We start from the raw sequence: 20861 nt of genomic DNA on the forward strand, positions 1-20861 counted from the left end.
ACAAAGTGAACAGTGAAACAACAGAAAGTGGACAGTCTACCTGATGTGGCTTTATTTAAATTAAGAAGGGAATAGCAAAACTGAAAATAGGAAACTGTTTTTAAAAGCTGAATAAACAACTGTGATGTAAGTAGATTAACACTATAATACCCATACAAATGGCATTCTCACGCACTCATTGAATGCAGTTATGTAGAATATGCTGAGGAGCTCCCTCTCCACCCCCACCCCCCAAATGCACAGAGGTTGGCTGTTTTAGAGAGATTGAAGGGCTTGTTGTCATGGTTAAGAGGCACCGGAAAGGGATAGTGAGAAGGTGTCCAAGACAATAGGACAGAGGTGCCTCAGGAACTAGGGTGGGTACTGGTGAGGCTGCAAAGCCTGCTCTGATTAAACTGCTGTCAGCTGTTAACCAAATCACTCTTGTTACCTTGCTCCTGGCTGAGGTAGGGTCTCTGCTGCTCATGAGGAAGGCAAAAATCAAACAATCTTTCCTAGAGTTTCTCTGAGGTCCTTCCCAGCAAGTCCACTCAAATTATGGTGGAGTGTACTATTAAAATAACCGAGAGAGAAGAGGTTATTCCAGTCAGAAGATGATACTGAAATCTTGCAAAGACCTCTGTTCCCTTAGAGTTTCTCTTCAACTCTCTGAACTCAGGATTGTTTCTCTTCAGCGTTTCTTTCTCTGTCTTCTCCTTATGGAGAAAAATTCTTGGCTTTTGACAGGCCCTAGATTAATCTATATGAGCTATACTTTTCAAAACCATGAGCTCTCCTTAGTATGACAATTAGAGACAAACCCATAGCTTCATTCAGAAAATGTTGGGGGGCAGTTTCCATCCTGGAGTCACTGGGCAATGTGGGTCTATGTTTTCATGTGATCTCCTTTGGCTTTGTGAGAGTTGGGAGAGGGGAGAGAGACCTGCAGCGTTAAATTCTCTGTCCCTCAGTTTGCCCATCTATAACATGGGTAACGCTTGCCCATCTTGAAGTTCTTTGAGATCTATGGAAAAAAGGAGATATGTAAGTGGAAAGTAGTAGTATTGTTGTCCATCTTGCAGCAAACTTTTTAGAATGCTGTGCTAGCATAGAACAATACTTGCAAACTTTAGTTGGTGTCGTCTCTCCCTAATGACTTCCAAAGTAAGCCTTTCCTAAGGGAATAGGGTCTGTTTTAATTCAATGGCATCGATGTGCCACATTTTTTTATTTATATATCTTTTGTAAAATTAGGTCACGTCTTTGAGTTTCTTACCTTGTATTTCTTTTGTACTGTTCTCAAGAATCTTTTTTTCATGGTTTAGTATACTCTCACATCAAGGTCTTGATTCTCCATGCACACCCCCGCCCCAAGGTTCTGAGCACCTGACATTCCCATGTTCTTGTGGGGAGCCCCACATGCTCAGCACCACTTAAAAATTAGACCCATTGGCTTTTCCAGACACCAGAGAACACATTACAGCATAAGCATATTACACTTTACCAGTTGTGCCTAAGTAGGATGGGCGTTGTATTTTTTGTGCATTTTTTGACTTTGTCCAGAAAGTGGTGTTAAAGTTAATTTAGTGTTTGGAGATAAACTGGTCCGCTACATGTAGCAACTTATATGTCTTTATTGCAGTGGCTAAAGTAGTTTATAGAAACTAGTAATTCTAATCTGCAGTTGGATGACTTGTTGCAACATGTTTTTAAAGTAAAAATCATAGTCACTTATTTAATGGTTTTTTTTCATACAGTGGCTATCTCTTGGAAATATACCTATTTTATTAGCTCTATGCAATACAGTGTTTGTGTATAAAGTCCTTAACCTTCCAAAGAGTGAATAATATTCTAGTTATCTCATATGTGGGTTGAAAACCTAACCTATCGAGCCAAAGCTGTTAACTTTGATTTGCCTCCTCTGAATGTGTTAACTCTATCCTAGACTCTAACAAGTGAACAAAATTAAAAATCCCATACACAAACTTCTTTAAATTAGAGTTAAGGTTGATCAGATATGTTTCCTTACAATGCAAATACCAAAAGCCAGGAACTCATACATTAAAGTCAACACCTAGTACAAACTGATTTTTCAAGCATTAGTCCACTACAGTCACAACACTCCACCATTCTACCACACTAATGCCCTCTCTAACATATGCAGTTTCATTTCAACAGGACTCATTCAGCCCAACAACCAACTGAGAAGCACACTTAAATACACAGCTTTAACTCTGACCTATTCATTTATTTTGTTTAAGATTGTGTTTTGCATCTTTGCATCCCTGAACATCTGTTGGTTCTTTCAAAAATGTAGTCATGATCTATCTTTCCCTTGACCCTACTTGCCTCTCCAACAACTTCCCCATCTTTCTTGTTATAAAATAATAATTAAATGTATCTTCAGTCTTACTTAAGTGAGCTGTTTTACAGCTGTTCTTTTGAGTTCCTTTCCTCCAGATTCCATCTTGGATTCCCTCCAGTCAAGTTTCTCCACTGGAAATCTTGGAGAGAGCAGGTTCTGTGACCTTTTTGGGAGCTAAGACAGGGTTCAATTCTTGCCCAAACATCCCATTACTTTTCTGACTTTTTTTCTCAAAGGAAAATATGTTTTGGAGATTTTGATTGGTAATAGCCAAATTACTGCTATCCTAGTTGTAATGACATCAGTATTCGCTTGTGTGTGTACACACAAGTAAAAAACATAACTTCATAATTTACTACTTTTATACAAGGTCTTTAGAAATATTGGGCCAGATTTTTAAAAGTATTTATGCACCTAATGATGCAGATAGATGCCTAGTGGAATTTTCAGAAGTGCCTGTGTGTCTTAACTTCCATTGAAATTAACAGAAATAGACATCAAAAAAGAGCTTTTAAAACCTCAGGCCTCACACTTCTGAAGTTCTATATATGCCTAAATAGAAGGAAAAATATGTTGCATGCTATTTAGGCCTATATATCATGTGGAAAGAAGAGGCTTTGTGTAGTACTGGTAAACTTGAGAAGATCCAGCTTGATTTTCAGTTTTAAGTTTTACTGTTTGGCATGAATGTGTTTGAGCACTGTTAGCTAGAACATAGAAATTCCATTAAAATTTTTACATAGACTTGTAAAAAGTAGAGAAGTAACATTAAAATTAACTTTGGAGCTTTAATACCAATTTATAGATTCTTGAATCTAAAGGTTAAACTTAGCTATTGGATTTTTTGGTTTGCAGACTGTCAGTTTCTTATCTCTCAAAATATTTTTAGCCTCCGTATAGCAGGGTTTGAACTGAAAATGGCTGTGTAAAATAAGTGTTGTTTAAAATGTGGAGATGGGCACTTTGAACTATTATTCAGGGTACTGGGGAAAAGTTAAAAGCCTCTAGTCTTTCCTTCTTTCCAAAACTAATTCTAATGCCCTAAGTTAACAATGGCTCCAAAAAGTATGTGCTTAAAAAAAAAAGCTTAATTTTTCATTTTCTGAAGGTAAAATTAGCATGCATAGCAGCATAAAATTTTGATGATGGAGTCTCCCATCAAATTTGATGGATGAGCTGTAATTACGGTACTTATTGTGGATCATAAGATGAGACAGGTTATTTTAACATGCTTGTTAAATACAAATTAACTTGTGCTGCATAAGGATAGTAACAAACTTCATGACTTTACCTAAGTTAAATTTCTGAATTCTTGAATGTTAGAAGTTGTGACTCTTGGGATTTCACCTAAATTCCATCATGTCTGCTTTCTTGCTCCACACTTTCCTATACTTGAAACCTTATTCCTGCACCTGTAACTCGAAGTAAATACCAAAATTACATTTTACAGAAGTTTTAAAAAATCTTTTTGTGGCATCCAACGCTTGTGTATTAAAACCCGGTGTAATATATACTAATATGAACAATTAAAGTATTTGAGTAAAATCATAAATAGTCTTCTCCCTCCCCCTAAAAGTCTCTTGCCAAGTTGATGCTTCTGTGTTTAGGGTCATAGCTCCAGTTAAATCAGCCCCAGACATGCCAATGTTGGCAGCATAATCATGCTTTGTTCTCTTCCTGGCAACTGAAATCTGTGTTTTGACAGGTGTGCTTTTAACTCAGGCCTGATAAGGCAGCCCCTCCCGTTTTGTTCCTCCTAAAACTGCAGTGGTAACTATTTCACCTCTGTAGTTCATTGTTTCACACACACCCCCCGCCCCAATAATATTGGAAATTTGAAAAGAAGCTTCACATTTATTTTTGTGTTCTTGGCTTGTCATTAAAACCAAACTGAAACACTGTTCTCTAGTCTAGAGTCGTCATAGTGATTAGTCAAGCATTTGTTGTAAATTAGGAAAGCCTAGGTCAGCTTAGAATGAGAAGAAAAGTTTGGTGTCTTTTTAAATTATCAAAGTATGTGATCTTTGTAGCTCTCAACTTTACGGACATACTTTAGTGCACAGTACTTTGGGCCAAGATTCAGAAAAGCCAGTTGCCGAGAGCAAGCAGGAATTTTTCTGTGGGACTGTCATTAAATTCTGCAGAATTTTAAAAAATGAAATCTTAAAGTAAGTGTTTTAGTTCTTCTTTTTGCGAGAGAATTTCCAGGTGTGAACAAAGCATAAACTAATGCAGTCTTGTTTTCTTAAATCTACAGATAGGCAACTCCAATGCTGCTGTCACTGTTAGGGTAGTGGGGGGCTGGCTATTGCTGTTATGAGCAGGAGACACTGCAAGGGTAGTAGGAAGGGGCCCCCTACCATTGGTCTTCAGGTTGGCTGTGGCCTCCCTGCTCCTTATTACAGTTGGTCAAAAAAACAGAGACACTTTTTAATGAAAAATGCCCTTTTTCAAGTAGTCAAAATTTTGACACGATTTAAAAAGCTTCAGTCAGCTGTACTCAATGGGCTGCTCCTTGGTTTTGTGTGGATTGGGATCCAGTCAAGAGAGGAGAAAACCTCTACCTCCTCCTGCCATGAGGCTCGGTTTAGGGGGACAAGAAGCCCCTACTGCGAGAGGACTGTATATTGGGCAGCATACATTGATTTGTTTTGGAAGGGAATGCCCAGGACTCAAATGAGAATTGTGGAAGATTGTGCAGATCACTTATGATCTTTTGGGCTTATTGGTTCCATTAGGTTGGGTTTGGGTACACCAATCCTTAATTTGCCTGGCTTTGCTCTTTTTAAGGGTTGGATAGAGTTGCCAAGGAAATTGATTGTGTTCAAATAAGGGTGTCTAGAATGAATGGTCAGTTGCTCTTTTTCTTTAATTTTGTACAAATTTAAAGAAATATTAAAATCTTAGGCAGAAGTGATTACTACTGTTACAAGTAACATTTATGAGCATTTTATATTTGAATCTCCCTGCATCATATTCAGAATTTTTCCACAGTTGCTGGGTCAAAGGCAGAGGCTAGAGGAAACCTATGTTTAAAAACAAAATAGGAAAAGTGACTGGCTTTATTTAAAAAAAAAAAAAGAATGAGAGCTCATGGGTAATTGTATAATACCTGAAATAATTCTGAGTGAATTTGCTCAAAATTTTAAGTTGACAGTCTCTATTGGTGACTGCTGTCTGTATGATGCAAAAATCAGTCAGTTTAGTACAGTAACATTTCTTTAAATATGGGATTTAAATAGAAAAACTAATCTTGAATAATCCATTCTTTTAAGAATTACAGAATGCTTACTATTTAAGGTTCTTAACTTGTCTAATGAGAGCTTTAACTCCTGAATTTAAATTGAGTATTTAAAATAGCAGGGTTTTGTGTCTAATTGTAGTGGCGTACCACTCAAGTTCACCCTCCTAGAGCAGGATTGAAATTTCTATCAAGCATTCTAGCACAGCATCAGCTAGAACACCTGTAAAATAACCCGTAACTTCTTTAACTACAACATTGTCTCCTCGGCAATTTGTCTAAACTGTTTCATTCTCTCCACAACGGCCATGTGCCCTAAATTGCTGTTATAAATATTGCAACAGTGGAAGTGGAGGGAGAGTTGATGATGCAAGGTGTGTTCAACCTACAGTGTATGCTTCATGAATCTTTTCATATTGTTGTAATTTAGCTTTTCATTTCTCTTCTGCTTTCCAAGAAAAAAATCAGATGATTTAATTTTGCATTTTGATTGCATTGATAGTTTTTGCCTGCCACATTTTCCTTTTCTATAATGTTGCCTTTCTCTTATGAGATTAGTAGTGTCTATGTCAGCTTTTTCAATCAAGGTCTTTTCATGACAGTTGTCATCAAGTTCTGTGTCTGCAGTTGGGAGCACCTCTTTTCAGACTTAATTTTAGAATGTGATTGCGGTTGAGTCTAAAAATGTCTACTTCTGTCAAATTTAAACAGTAGTGAGTTTGAGAGCAAAATGGAGTGGGTTGGAGTCTTCCACAGTTACTGTCTAAACGGTGGGTAAAAAGCTATCAAAGGGTCTGTAACAAGCTGTTAGAAAACCTGCAAAATGTATCTCTACCCCTGACTTGGAGGGTGGACAAATTTCTAGTCTGTCTCCCCATACCATTTATTTTCCAGGATTTAAAAAAAAAATCCTCTAATATGAATGGTGAGCTGTAAGAAAGTTCGATCCACAGCTTGAAAGTCATTACATGCACAACATACAGGTGAGATCCTTGCCCCTAATACTTAAAGGGAATTTCAGCTGTAGTAACTTGCAGGCAAGTGTATCGACAATGGTGCAAACTTCTAGTGTAGGCAGGTAAAGCCATTACTTGCCCTGGTAGAGTTTACCCAAGTTTCAAGAAATAATCCATGTTGCAAAAATGAGTATAATTGAGGCAAATCCCTCCATATACACAAGGCACTTGTTGCTGTAGTGTGCTGTTAACAAGCAGGCATGGAACACATTTAATACGATGGCTAATCATTGGGTTTTGGAAAGAAGAGGTATATGATACCTGTCAGTTCAAGCAAAAATGCAAGATAAGCAACTCTACCTCATGTTCATTTGGAATTTACAGGAACTGAATCAATTGACAAGCAGTACTTAAACTGAGTTTGAGAGGGAAGTGATGAAGTTGCCACCCTCCAAAAATTATATGGTCCAACTTCTAGTCAGCCTGTTGCAGTGAGAAGTATGGGATATGTGGTATAACCATATATAATTTGCACTCCTGTAGTCTCAAAGATCTGTGACTATCCGTGGCAGCAAATGTAGTAGTAGGTACCTTCAGTTCTAATCTAGCTAGGTTAATGGCTAAGCAAACTAACTTGTATTTGCAAAATGCACAAGACTGAGCTATTTAGAGAAGTCCTAGATAAGGCAGTAACAGAGGGTGCTGCAGAAACGAACTCACTATTAACTAAAGAAAACAAAGTGTGGAATGTCCTTGGTCTTCTGTTTGCATCTACCAATAGCAAAAACTTGATCAAAAGGACTTAGCTACTCCTGGAGAAGTGTTTGTAATCAAAGCATCAAAAGAAAGTTCAGGCAAAGTGCAGCCAATGATTGTCATCAGCAACTCTTTCAAATGTATGATTGTCTTTGTGGTCTCTCCATGGTCAAAATTAGGAGAGAGGCTAACAACTTTTTGAGTTAAACTGCTATGGACTGCAGATCAACTAAAATAATCAGAGTATGCAATAGAACTTCTTCCAAAACTACTTCCACAGATTTCATGAACCTTGTCAAACAGAAAAGATGTAAGCAATTGCTTTATATTTATATTAAATAGGGATTATAGAAGAGCACTCATAATTGAAGAAATGTAATAAACTGTACTTTTTTATTACATCAGCCTTTTTCTTCTATTTAATGTATTAGACTTGGAGAGAATGCACAAGTGTAACTAGAAGGGTAACAATTAGAGCTCACTAGTGCTAATGGGAAATCTCCTGGATATGCTGCAAACTAAAACTCCACCCCAGCCTCCCTAAGGAACATTGCACTGAGGAGGGTTGGGGATTCCTTGGCTACACTCTTTGGTGTTGTGAAGCACTTGTAACCACACTAGCTAGCCCTTCACCTCAGTACCTAAGGAAGCAGTTCGGGTATAATCCTGGTCCCATTGGAGTTAGTGGGGGTCTTGTTCATTTCAGTGGAGTAGCATTTCACCTTATGTCTGTTTGCCTGGATCCTGCATTGGTATGTTCTGGGGCTCCTTGTACTCTTCTCTGTACCTCCACTCTCAAACAATCTCTAAGTTACACTACTCCAACTATGTGAATAACGTGGCTAGAGTCAATGTAGCTTAGGTTGACTTACTACGGTGTCACAACTCCGCTGAGTTGACAGGAGACGCTGTCCCATCGACTTACTCCACCGGAAGGAGAGGGGTAAGGTACCGGAGTCGACTGGAGGAGAGTGCTCTGCGATCAATTTACCAGGTCTTCACTAGACCTGCTAAATTGATCCCCACTGCATTGATGACAGCAGCATAGATCCCTGGCAAGTGTAGACATGGCCTATAACTTACATTGTAAGCTCTTTTAGACGGGCCATCCTTTTTGTTGTCAGTGCAAGGCCTAGCACAGTGGGTCCCTATTCACTGTGCTACTGCAATTAGAAATCATAAATAATCATTAAAATTCCCTGCCTTTCCCACAGTCTCTTTAGTAAGCTAATACTTGTCTCCATTAGAAAATGTTAATTAGCATTCCAGAAGGATTCCTTCTCAATAAGGGACCATAAGGAGGTGAGGAGAAAGTAACTGTTCCCTGGAAGTTGGTAGTTGTGGGGAACTGCCTTGAAAAGAGTATTTGGAGTGAAATGAAGCAGTGAAGAACACATTGGTATTAAAGCTGGGGAGTGCCACATTGATGGAGGCTTGATTAGTATGATGATAGGCCAGGATATCTGTGTAAGTACCTTCATATGAGAGAGAGAATGAACTCTTATCTCCTTGAAGATCAAAATGATCACAGTTTGTAACTGAAAGGAGGTAGTTAATTATGACACACAGATCCTAGGAGAAGCTAGGTACTTAAGAGGAAAGAAAAAAGTGGATTTATCAGATGTTGCTTTGCTCAAAGAAGCCTCAGACTGGGACATGCAAGAGGGTGAGAGAAGAAAGCTGTCTCTGAGAGATGGTCTGTATAAACTGTAACTAACCCTGTAGTACCTCCCTAGTTTATCAAGTGTCAGGTTAGTTTGTAACTGTTTATATTACTATAATGCCTATGCTAAATAAACTAGCAGGTTTTGTTATGTATACTGTTGTCTTGATTTAGATGGATCTATCATCTCAATCCTCTTTTTAATTTTACAATTTGGATCCCAGACTGGGAATTTCATACAGCCTGTCCCAAAGAGGAATTCAATATCTAAAAAGAGGGAGGATGTTGGGGGGGCTTGCCCTTTTGAGGTTCTGTCAAAATGGCACAGAATTCTCTTCCATTAAAGAGTTGTGTGAAGGGCTGTGGTCTGGAAGAGACGTTGGGAAATATTCAAGGGCAAAGGACAGGAACTTAGTCAAAAAGAGTAAAAGTGACACAACCAGTAGTTTTTATACTATCTATTATTTATTTATTTTAAAATGTGGTCAAATAGTCACCCTTTCATAGTTCAGCACAGGCAACATTTGAATAGCAAGTATTTCAGGCTTTAGTTTTGCATTAAGAAATGTAGCGTTTTAATTAAACAGCATGTTAGGTTGCCATAATTTTCAGAAAGCAAATACTTTAAACTGCTTCTGAACACTTGTCCATAGGGCTGCTGATCACTTCCCAGTACTGGAGAAGGGAACAGGATACTGAAAAAGGGAAGGAGAGAGATTTTTTTTTCCTCAAGCATCCAGTCTGATAAATGTATGCTACTCTTACAAAAGAGAGAACTCATTCTGTAGCTCTGTTTTGTTACAGCTGAAATGTTTGACTTTTTGGGATGTGTGTGTTTGGGGAGGGGGGGGGAAGAGGAGGAAGTATGCATAAGCTTTTACTTGGGCCAGTGGGAAGTAGTTTTATTTAGTGTCGACACTGTCTTGGGGGGCTCCAATCCTTCAGTTACATTTGAGTAGTCCTGATTAGTCACTTTTGGTTTTTCTGATTTAAAATTTGGATATACTATCTGTAGAGGACAAGTGTAAGGGTTACTTAGGATCTGCACTGGTGCTTTTCTAATCTAATTATGACAGATTTATTGTTCGCAGTGTAAACTTTTTAAAATTGTCTTTGGAATTTGCTCTGAGATAGTTTATGCTTAAATTTTAGACATGCAAGAGTACTAATGTAAATATAATTTTTTGTTGAAAATTATATTTACAACTTGTTATGCACTTCTAAATGCTGAGTAAATAGGTGATAAATTGAAAATGTTTTTCATCCTGCTTTAATACCTGCTGTAAATAAACTTCTTGGTTTATGAAAATATATTTTCTAAATAGGGATTAGAAAAACAATTGGCTCAGGATTGAGTGAGCAGGCTAACGAGGTTGTAAAGGCCAGTTCTGGAATGAAGTTAATGAGGGTCAGAAATCTGCAGAAGTCACAAAAGGATAGCCTAACACAGATTGCTAGGTTACCAGTCTAGAAGAATTTGCTGTGGGCCTGGGTTTTAGTTATGTTGAGCATTTTGCTTCCCAGCTGATTGATGTATGTGTTTGTATATGTATGTATGTGTATGTATATGTATGTATACACATACAGTAATGTAGTTCTTCCTGACTACCAGCAGGAAACGGAAGTTTGAAGTGCTATAAGCCTTTTTGTCCCTTTTGTAGAATGAAACTTGGCCATATTCCAATTATTGACTTGTGCAAGATTCACTGTTTTTAGTTTCGGTGACACTGACTGACAAGGAATTTCAGGAATTCTACTGAACTCATTTGAAATGTAATCGAAAACAATAGGCCTTTCATTCAAATCTAAAGACAAACACATAATTATTTTAACGTTCTCTTAATACTAATTATTGAGATTTTAGCCTACACATTCATGTTAGCCTTAGTATCTCCTTTAGAGTATAGGTGAGAAACTTATTGGAAGAGACCTATTTGCGTCAGTATTTTACCTCTAAGTTTTAAGATATAATTCTGAAATATCAGTAACAACTTTTTATTTTACTGCCCCAAACTAAAACAGTGATCAGTTAATACAAATGCAAGGTCATCAGTTCAGATTCTTGCTGAAACAAATTTCTCATAAGGCAAGATAATTCTTCATTTACAGTTTACTTGGTTACCTTGTTGTTTCGTGCTTTGCAGCTTATATTGCTAGAAAACACTTGTGCGCTAATTATTCCTATCTGTAACTTAACCTTTGATCTGTATGCCATAAATACTATAAATAACAGTTGCTGTTGTGGGAAGGGATTATGGGGAACTGGACAATGAATAAAAATTTTGTGATGAGCAAGCTCAGAAGAGGATATGATTCATTGTGGTAGTGATTTGGATCTCCCATTGTGAGTTAGAACACATGATCAATCACACTTCTCTCTGCCTCCTTTTAATAAAGGAAGCTATATTACAAATCTATGTTAATACAACAATCTAGCTAAGTTTTTAAATACAAGTCAAGAAATTCTAAGAAACATGCACAGTATGCTGTAGATTAACCGGATAATTCATAGGTGCACGGTGCGAGGTTACAGTAGCTATCGCATCAAAACTCAAAATTACTCACTTCTGGCCACTTAAAATATTAACTACAACATTGCATTAATATAACATGTTAAAATGTAAACCTGTGTTTTGCTACATGAGAACATTCTCAAATTCAAACTTTGTTTTTTCTGCAGTTTTGTTACTTCAGAAGATAGAACATGATGACATTTGTAATAAAACTTTGAAGATTACAGACTTTGGCCTGGCTAGGGAATGGCATAAAACAACCAAAATGAGTGCAGCAGGTACCTATGCATGGATGGCACCTGAAGTTATAAAGTCGTCCGTGTTTTCTAAAGGAAGTGATATCTGGAGGTGAGTGTTTTGTCCCACTTGAGACTGCTTGATAGCTAAGTTCCTCATCCTGAGAATCTTGAAAAATGGATATTTGAGGAAATCCTCTGTGTCTGTTTTAATGGTTTACTGATGGTGTTGGTCTGAGAGTGTGGAAGAAATTTACCACTTGCCAAGTAAAATTCTAATATTTCAAAATATACCCTGATTTGTCTACCTATGAATGCCCTTATCTTAACTCCCCACAGTAGGTATCCCCACAGATCAACATTCTGTCCCAAGAGAAGATTGACTGACTGAATCATTCTTACAATCAGGGAAATAAGTGGCCTTTTAAACGAAAACAATATTTCAATAGGAGCAGCCCTTCAGTTTGTTTTCTGTTGAATATCCAGATGTTTTACTTGGAAGACAAAAGGCTCTTATTCTTGTTACATTAATGCATGCGCTGCCTGATAATAGGGTATTTATTTTCTATTGAGACGGCCTCATAGTGAATATAACAAATGAGACTAATTCATGATTATTTTATGTATAGTAAACAGAATGGATAAAAAAATCAGACTTCTAAAAAATGGATTTTTTTATTTAAATTAAACATAGGGTTTTTTAAATAACCTGATTTAAAATTAAATTTGAATTGACAACCTCTCTTTAAGTACTAAGCTTACTACAATTTATTAAACATTAAAATTAAACACACAAATAATGTTAAGTACGTTTGCTATCAGTTTCCGCTGAACTGGTGGAAGTCACTGGCTAAGTACCTGGAATCATAGTTTGTTGGCATGCTAAACCAGATATTAACAGCAGTATCCTCTTCTGCAGGTACAGAAGGAATATTTTCTTCATTTCTGTTTATTGAACTACTTCAATTCAATAAATAATTCTTTCAAAGTTCAGAAAGCAATTGGGAGTTAAAAAAGCAAGAGAGCTTCCAATTTAGGAATGAAAACTAGGTGTGAGGATGAGGTGTACAAGTTCTGAAATCTTGAAGGACATAGTGACCAGAAACAATCCAGGTCAATTCACTAAGTACAGATAATATTTCCTTTGTTTAATAAGTCGGTTAATTTTTAAGTGCAAAACATGTTTAGACTTCATTTTTTTTCTTATGTATCCAGCACATTTAACGTGGTTTTTATTTATTAATACCCTTTTTTGGTGCATTTTAATTGAGTTTGATTATCCATCCAAGTAGAGCCTGAGACAAATCACAAGTAAAAAAAAAAATCCTTTGGTAAATAAGAAATGGATCACACAAATGTAAAAATTAATAATCTGACTAAATGTAAATTAAGCTATATAATGTCTTAAGTAAATGTGTGTAGTTATAGTGCATCTTCCTGATTTGCAAAAACTACAAAATTTAGTGTAAAGGCTGCATTTAATTGCAAATCAACATGTTTTAATCCCATAAATGTGTACTGAATGTATTTCCATTAATCAGGATGGAGTTGGAGGTGCAGTCAGTATAAATTAAAACTGTATTTCTACTTTATCTTCTGCGGTGGGCCTTCTTATTTTAAATTCATGTATACTTCTTATTCAATAAGGACATTCAGGATACTTCATGTAAACCACAGGACTTTGTGTATCAATGAGGTTTTTGAATGAGACAATTAAGTGTCTTTAGGATCAGAGGATAAAATCATTTTAAATCATGTGTGTGGGGGGAAAAGTAAGTTATATTGTGAAAAGCAATCATTGTGAAATGGGCTTTCAGAGTTCCTGTGCTCTACCTGCAAAAGCTCCTGTTGTCTGTCTTCCAAATTTGCATTTATTAGGAGAAACCAAAACATATGGGGCTGTGTAAATGGCAATTTGGGGAGGAAGGAGGCTTTAGCTCCATAATCTATTGTCTGTCTGATACAACAGAAAACATGCACAAGATTTTTTTTTTTTTTAAACTAATACAGAGTCCTGTGGGGGTTTTTGTTTTTTTTTAAGAAATGTCTCACTGCTATTCTGCATTATGAAATAATGCTTTTGGTATGTTCAGGTTAGTTCTGTAGACTTCACCACTTCTTTGTGATGCACCTTTTACCCATCTTAAGTTTGAAACTAATTCCTTAGTATGTTGAGTGTTTTATCAGTCTCAGGTGGTGTCCATTAGAGAAGAGGCATTAATTTTTGTTTGGGTAGGGTGGAGGATGGATGTAGGTATTTCCCTAACCAGCTGTGTTCCATGCTTAATTACAGGTCCTGTCCAGTCTTGTTGCCGTGATTTTTTTTTTTTTAGGTATCTGAAAGGGGGTATGCTTTGGTGCAATTGTTGTATTCTACTACAACATTAGTTTACATTTTTGGAATCTACAGTATTTCTCTTCTTCACCTTCTCTTCTGCACACCTCTCTTGTAAAAATGTAAGTATTTAGTTCAATGATGAGTTTTAACAGGAGAGGTTTTTAATTAGTAAGTCTTATGTTGTGCAGTTTGATTTAGGCTTTCTTGGTTTCCAAATATTGTCTTTCGTTGCTCTTTACTCTTGCTTTACATAATAGGAAGATGGATTAAAATGGATTGTAAAATATAGTCACGCTGTGACTGGGCATTGCTTCTTAAAAAACGTTCTGGGTGCAAAGCTTGGCAAGGATTTCCATACAGCATGTTTGATAGAATTCTGTACAGAATATCTAAATTGTGACTGATTTCCTTTTAGAATGTTCTCACCTTAAACTGCAATACCTTTAGGAATTCTGCCATACATATATGTACCTCAAGTCCAAAAATCTTCAGCAAGACTTTTTCATAAAATGTATCAGCAGTAGGCACTGATGAATTTCCTCCTTGTGTCTAGTGTTCCAAAATCTAGCAACACTAGGAAGCTCTGCTGGATGAAATTAAGTGTATGGTTTTGCTTTAGGAGATGAAGCAGAGAATAAAATACATTTTTAAAGAATATCTAAGTTCAAGCAACTATCATTCAGGATGTGTATCAATAGGAGGAAGCTATGCTAGGAATAATAATTGAACTGAGTATGCAATGGCTGCCTTGTGTCTTAATACAACAGGAGTACTTGTGGCACCTTAGAGACTAACAAATTTATTTGAGCATAAGCTTTTGTGGGCTACAGCCCACTTCTTCGGCTGCATGGAACACACACACCCACACCCACTCACCCACCCACCATGAAAAGGGGGGAGTTGTCTTACCAACTCTGAGAGGCCAACTAAGTAAGAGGAAAAAAAACTTTTGAAGTGATAATCAAGATAGCCCAGTACAGACAGTTTGAAAAGAAGTGTGAGAATACTTACAAGGGGAGATAGATTCAATGTTTGTAATGGCTCAGCCATTCCCAGTCCCTATTTAAGCCTAAATTGACTGTGTCTAGTTTGCATATCAATTGCCGCTCAGCAGTTTCTCCTTGGAGTCTGTTTTTGAAGCTTTTCTGTTGCAGAATGGCTGAGCCATGTTTACCAGAAGAACATGAGACTTCTGTTTGACTAAAGTTGGACTTAAAAGCAAGAGATGCAGTGGTTCAGTCGAGTTCCTATTCATGTTCAAAGTTCAGCACTCACGAGGGAATTCTGTACACACTATTTTAAATATTTTAAAACTCTGTACATTTTATTATTCAATAAATAAATGGGGAGGCTCCAGAATGGCAATGGGGAGCGTAGGCCACTGGTGGCATGGGGATAGGAGATCACCCTGCAACACCCTACATTCCCCCCCCCCCCAACACGAATTCGGCAGTGAGGCTGTACCCAACCCTGACACAGCGCAAGGGCCAGGCCTGCCCTAGAGGTCAGGGTCCCAAGGACTAGGGGAGGGGAGGGGTTGCAGGGCGTTCTCCCACCTCCACACAGCCAGTGGCCTGTGCTCCCCACTGCCATCCTGGAGCTTCCACATTTTATTTATTGAATAATAAAATTTGCAGAATTTTAAAATATTGTGCGCAGAATTTTATATGATTTTATTGGTGCTGTCAGGGTTCCTTCCCCACTCTGAACTCTAGGGTACAGATGTGGGGACCCACATAAAAGCCCCCTAAGCTTATTTCTACCAGCTTAGGTTAAAACCTGGTACGCTGCCACCACCAAGTGATTTAACAAGAAACAGGGAAAGGACCACTTGGAGTTCCTCTTTCCCCAAAATATCCACCCAAGCCCTTACACTCCCTTTCCTGGGGAGGCTTGAGAATAATACCCTAACCAATTGGTTACAAAGCGATCAAAAGACCCAAACCCCCTGGGTCTTTGGACAATGGAAAAATCAGTCAGGTTCTTAAAAAGGATTTTATTTAAAAAAAAATGTAAAAATTATCTCTGTAAAATCAGGATGGAAAATAACTTTACAGGGTAATCAGATTCAAAGAGCCCAGAGGAACCCCCTCTAGCCTTAGTTTCAAAGTTACAACAAAACAGGGATACCTCCCTCTAGCAAAGGTAAAATTCACAAGTTGAGAAAACGAAGACAAACTAATATGCCTTGCCTGGCTGTTACTTACAAGTTTGAAATACGAGTGACTTGTTCAGAAAGATTTGGAGAACATGGGTTGATGTCCGGTCCCTCTTGGTCCCAAGAGTGAACACCACAAAAACAAAGAGCACAAACAAAAGCCTTCCCGCCCCCCTAGATTTGAAAGTATCTTGTCCCCTTATTGGTCCTTTGGGTCAGGTGTCAGCCAGGTTACCTGAGCTTCTTAACCCTTTACAGGTAAAAGGATTTTGGTGTCTCTGGCCAGGAGGGATTTTATAGTATTGTATACAGGAGGGTTGTTACCCTTCCCTTATAGTTATGACAGGTGCAGAATTCCCTCAGGAGTAGCAGGTGAAGCAACTCACCAGGGTTAGCAGCCCTGCACCAGGCACACCAGCTGTGGGCTGGCAGGCTCAAGATCCAAGTGTGGAGGGGCTTAGTGTGGTTTTTTTGTTTATTTGTTTGGGTTTTTTTTAAGGAAGGAACAATCAGTTTCACACACAGAGAATGGGAAGAGACTGTCTAGGAAGGAGTACGGCAGAAAGGGATCTAGGGGTTATAGTGGACCACAAGCTAAATATGAGTCAACAGTGTGATGCTGTTGCAAAAAAAGTAAACGTGATTCTGGGATGCATTAACAGGTGTGTTGTGAGCAAGACATGAGAAGTCATTCTTCCGCTCTACTTTGCGCTGGTTAGGCCTCAATTGGAGTATTGTGTCCAGTTCTGGGCACCGCATTTCAAGGAAGATGTGGAGAAATTGGAGAAGGTCCAGAGAAGAGCAACAAGAATGATGAAATGTCTTGAGAACATGACCTACGAAGGAAGGCTGAAAGAATTGGGTTTGTTTAGTTTGGAAAAGAGAAGTCTGAGAGGGGACATGATAGCAGTTTTCAGGTATCTAAAAGGGTGTCATCAGAGGAGGGAGAAAACTTGTTCACCCTAGCCTCTAATGATAGAACAAGAAGCAATGGGCTTAAACTGCAGCAAGGGAGATTTAGGTTGGACATTAGGAAAAAGTTCCTAACTGTCAAGGTGGTTAAACACTGGAATAAATTGCCTAGGGAGGTTGTGGAATCTCCATCTCTGGAGATATTTAAGAGTAGGTTAGATAAATGTCTATCAGGGGGATGGTCTAGACAGTATTTGGTCCTGCCATGAGGGCAGGGGATTGGACTCGATGACCTCTCGAGGTCCCTTCCAGTCCTAGAGTCTGAGTCTATGAGAACGTTCCATGTGGGGCATTCTGGGTGCATGTGGCTCATTGTGGGGGATCTGGATGCACAGGGGCTCATTGAGAAGGTTCTGGGTGCAGGGGTAATGAGACACTGTGGGGGAGTTCAGGTGATGGTGGTGGAGGCTCAGCGGGGAGGGGTGGGGGGTTGTTGGGTGAAAGCAGATTGGGCTCCCGGGGGGGGCGGGGAGAGAGTGTCTGGGTGCTGGGGGAGTGGGGCTTGGTGGGATGGGGGCCTGGGTGCAACTGGTTGGGGCTCAGTGGGGTGGAGGTCCAGATGCATACGGGGTGGGGCTCGTCAGGGTGAAGGTGTGAGTGCAGGGTGCTCTGGGGGGGTGGTCTGGGTATAGGGGTGGGGGTTCAGATGCAGGAGGAGGGTGGGGAGGGCTGGGAGTGGGGGTGAACCTTAGCAAGATGTCCTGGTATGGGGGCTTCAGCTACACAGTGGTTGGGCGGACGGGGTGGGTCTGACCTACCCTAATTCTTGTAGTCTGCCCTGAGTTGGCATTCTCAGCGTGGCCCATCCAGGCCCACGGTCACCCATATTGTATGTGGAGTTTGAATAAGGAGGTAGGTTTTGACTAGCAGTATGTGGCAATGTGTATCTCGGTCACCCCAACTGACACATCCCCACAACTGTCAGACCCCTCTGAAGGAGAAGACATTCACCTAGGGTTGCCAGGTGTCCAGTTTTTGACCGGAACACCCAGTCAAAAAGGGATCTGGCAGTTCCAGTCCACACAGCTGACCAGGCTGCTAAAAGTCTGGTAGGCCACAGTAGCTGGCATGTACCTCCGGCTTGTAGGCGCTGGTGTGACCAGGGGGCTCCATGCGCTTCCCCTAGCACTGGCTTCACAGCTCCCATTGTCGGGAAACTGCCAATTGGGGGTGGTGCCTGTGGACTGGGGCAGTATGCAGAGCCCCCTGGCTGCCCCTGTGCCAAGGGGCAACAGGGACATGCTGGCTGCTTCCAAGAGCTGCATTAGGTAAGTGCTGCCCAGAGCCTGCACCCCCAAATCCCCTCCTTCACCCAACCCCCCCTCCCCCAGCTCTGAGCCCCCTCCCAAATGGCTACATTTATCAAAAATTGTGTTAGATATAGAAAACATTTGTTGTGATTAGTGATGTCCTTTTCTCATTACACAACAAAAATAACAAGACGACACTTTCTGGACACAGTTGACTGCCACAAAACCATGTTTGTTAACCATATGCAAACATTCAAGGTCTTAGTTTAATGAATACTGCTGTTCGGAGTGCTTTCTTAAACCATAGACAACAGTGAGCACCAATACAGTGTTCACAAACTACTTAAATGACTGCTACCCTATTCCTATATATGTCTTTATTGTTGCTCCGAGATTCATACAGCAGGAATGTGACTTGGTACACTTCAGAAGAATTTGGAGAACTCTATTTGTGGCTAGAATATCTCCACCTCCTTTCCTTTTTCATCCCAAAATTACATCATAGAAATGCCATTCATGAATTTGGCCAAATTTGTGGAAACATGTAAAGTAGCATCTAGTGTTGTATGTTATCCCAAAATGGTTTCCGGTGTTGTATGTTATCTCAGCAACTTTGCACCTATAATGACAACACTTTTGCTATTATGAAGCTGTGTAAATAATGTTGATGATTCTGTTGAACTAAGCAATATTTGAAACTTTATTTTAAATATTAATGCTTTATTCCAGTTACGTAGAAAAGAGCTACAGAGAAAGTAGATGAAGGATTTTTCTAGGGTAGGGACATATCAATTTTGTCTGAATAGCCAATGAATGGTATCTGAAAGAGGCAGGTCACCACGTTGAGATGCTGCCACCAAAATGCATCTTGGTTTCTTTCAACTTATTTGCTATCATGCACAGAAATTTCTGGAAATAGCCAAGCCGTCACATTTTTTAATCCTTTTGTGATCAGACATAACTGCAAGTGTAGTGAGTAATGGTTCACCATTAATGAAATGACATGTACTTGATTGAATTTGTTTGCTTTGGCTTTGAAACTGTAAAATCAGTAAAGAAGTCGCTATTTATAAAAATAAAAAATTGTGCAATTGTTGATGTTGGTGCTGATCACTGGTGACATCTTTAAGTATTCACAAAGATTTGTATAAGACTTTGTTTTGCACAGAAGGAAAGTTTCTTTATGAATTTCCTCATAGTATTGCTGCATAATTTGGTGCTGTCTCTCTGCATAAAGAGGTTTTTATGGTCTGTAGTCCTAACGCAACCAACCACTGCACCAAACCCCCCACATGGAGGGGAAACTTTGATAAAGAGGGGTATGTGTGGGCGGGCAGGCAGGCAAGCAGGGTTTCAAAGATTTGCAGGCTGTGTATCACCATAGAATGCCATCCAGTGACCCAGCTCAGTAACAACTTCTGTTTAAATAAAATATGTCTTCCTGAATAGCATCCACTCTTGATTTGAAGACATTAAGAGATGGAGAATCCATCACTTCCTTTGGTAGTTTGTTCTGGTAGTAAACGTGCTCACTGTTAATAAATAAATAAAATAAAATAAAAATAATTTCTCACTTGGTTTTGTCTGTCTTCAACTTCTAAACGTTTGTCCTTGTTTGTTGTTTCCCCACTAAATTAAAGAGCCCTTGAGTAGTACCCAGTGTTTTGTCCACATGAAGGTATTTATACATCGTAATCAAGTCACATCTCAGTTTTCTTTGATAAAATAATAGATTGACCTCTTCAATTCTCTCACCGTAAGACATTTTCTCTAGCCCTTCAATCATTTTTGTGGCGCTTTTCTGTGCCTGCTCCAATTTTTCAACTTCGTTTTTAAAATGTGGACACTAAAACTGGATGCAGTATTCTAATATTGGTCTCACTAGTGTCATAAGCAGAGATAAAATCCCTCCCTACACCTACTCATAACTCATGTTTATACATCCAAGGATCACAATAGCCCTTTTTGCCATAGCATCACAGTGGGAGTGCGTGTTCAGTTTTTTGTCACCTTCATGAATGACTTGGATAACGGAGTAGAGAGTATGCTTATAAAACTTACAGATTGGCACCAAGTTGGGAGGGGTTGCAAGCAGTTTAGAGGACAAGATTAGAATTCAAAATGATCTTGACAAATTGGAGAATTTGTGTAAAATCAACAAGATGAAATTTAATAAAGACAAGTCTAAAGTACTACATTTAGGATGGAAAAATCAAATGCACAAATACAAAAATGGGGAATAACTGGCTATGCAGTGGTACTCCAGAAAAAGATCCCAGGTTTATTGTGGATCACAGTTTGAATATATGTCGACAATGTGATGCAGTGGCCAAAAAAGCTAACAGTGCTGGGGTATTACGAGGAGTATATAAGACATGGGAGGTAACTGTCTCATTCTGCTCAGCACTGGTACCCCAGCTGGAGTACTTTGTCT

At 39.0% G+C, this 20861-nt stretch overlaps 1 protein-coding gene across 3 annotated transcripts in view; it reads left to right on the forward strand.

The window, feature by feature from the left end:
* Positions 1-20861, forward strand: part of MAP3K21 (mitogen-activated protein kinase kinase kinase 21) — a 55139-nt gene that overhangs the window by 7045 nt on the left and 27233 nt on the right. For all 3 annotated transcript variants that reach the window (XM_045010051.1, XM_045010052.1, XR_006578110.1), the window contains exon 2: positions 11641-11821. In XM_045010051.1, the coding sequence (XP_044865986.1) occupies positions 11641-11821 (181 nt within the window). The remainder of the gene's footprint in view (positions 1-11640; positions 11822-20861) is intronic.

Source organism: Mauremys mutica, chromosome 3 (assembly GCF_020497125.1).
Source record: "Mauremys mutica isolate MM-2020 ecotype Southern chromosome 3, ASM2049712v1, whole genome shotgun sequence".
NCBI lineage: Eukaryota > Metazoa > Chordata > Testudines > Geoemydidae > Mauremys > Mauremys mutica.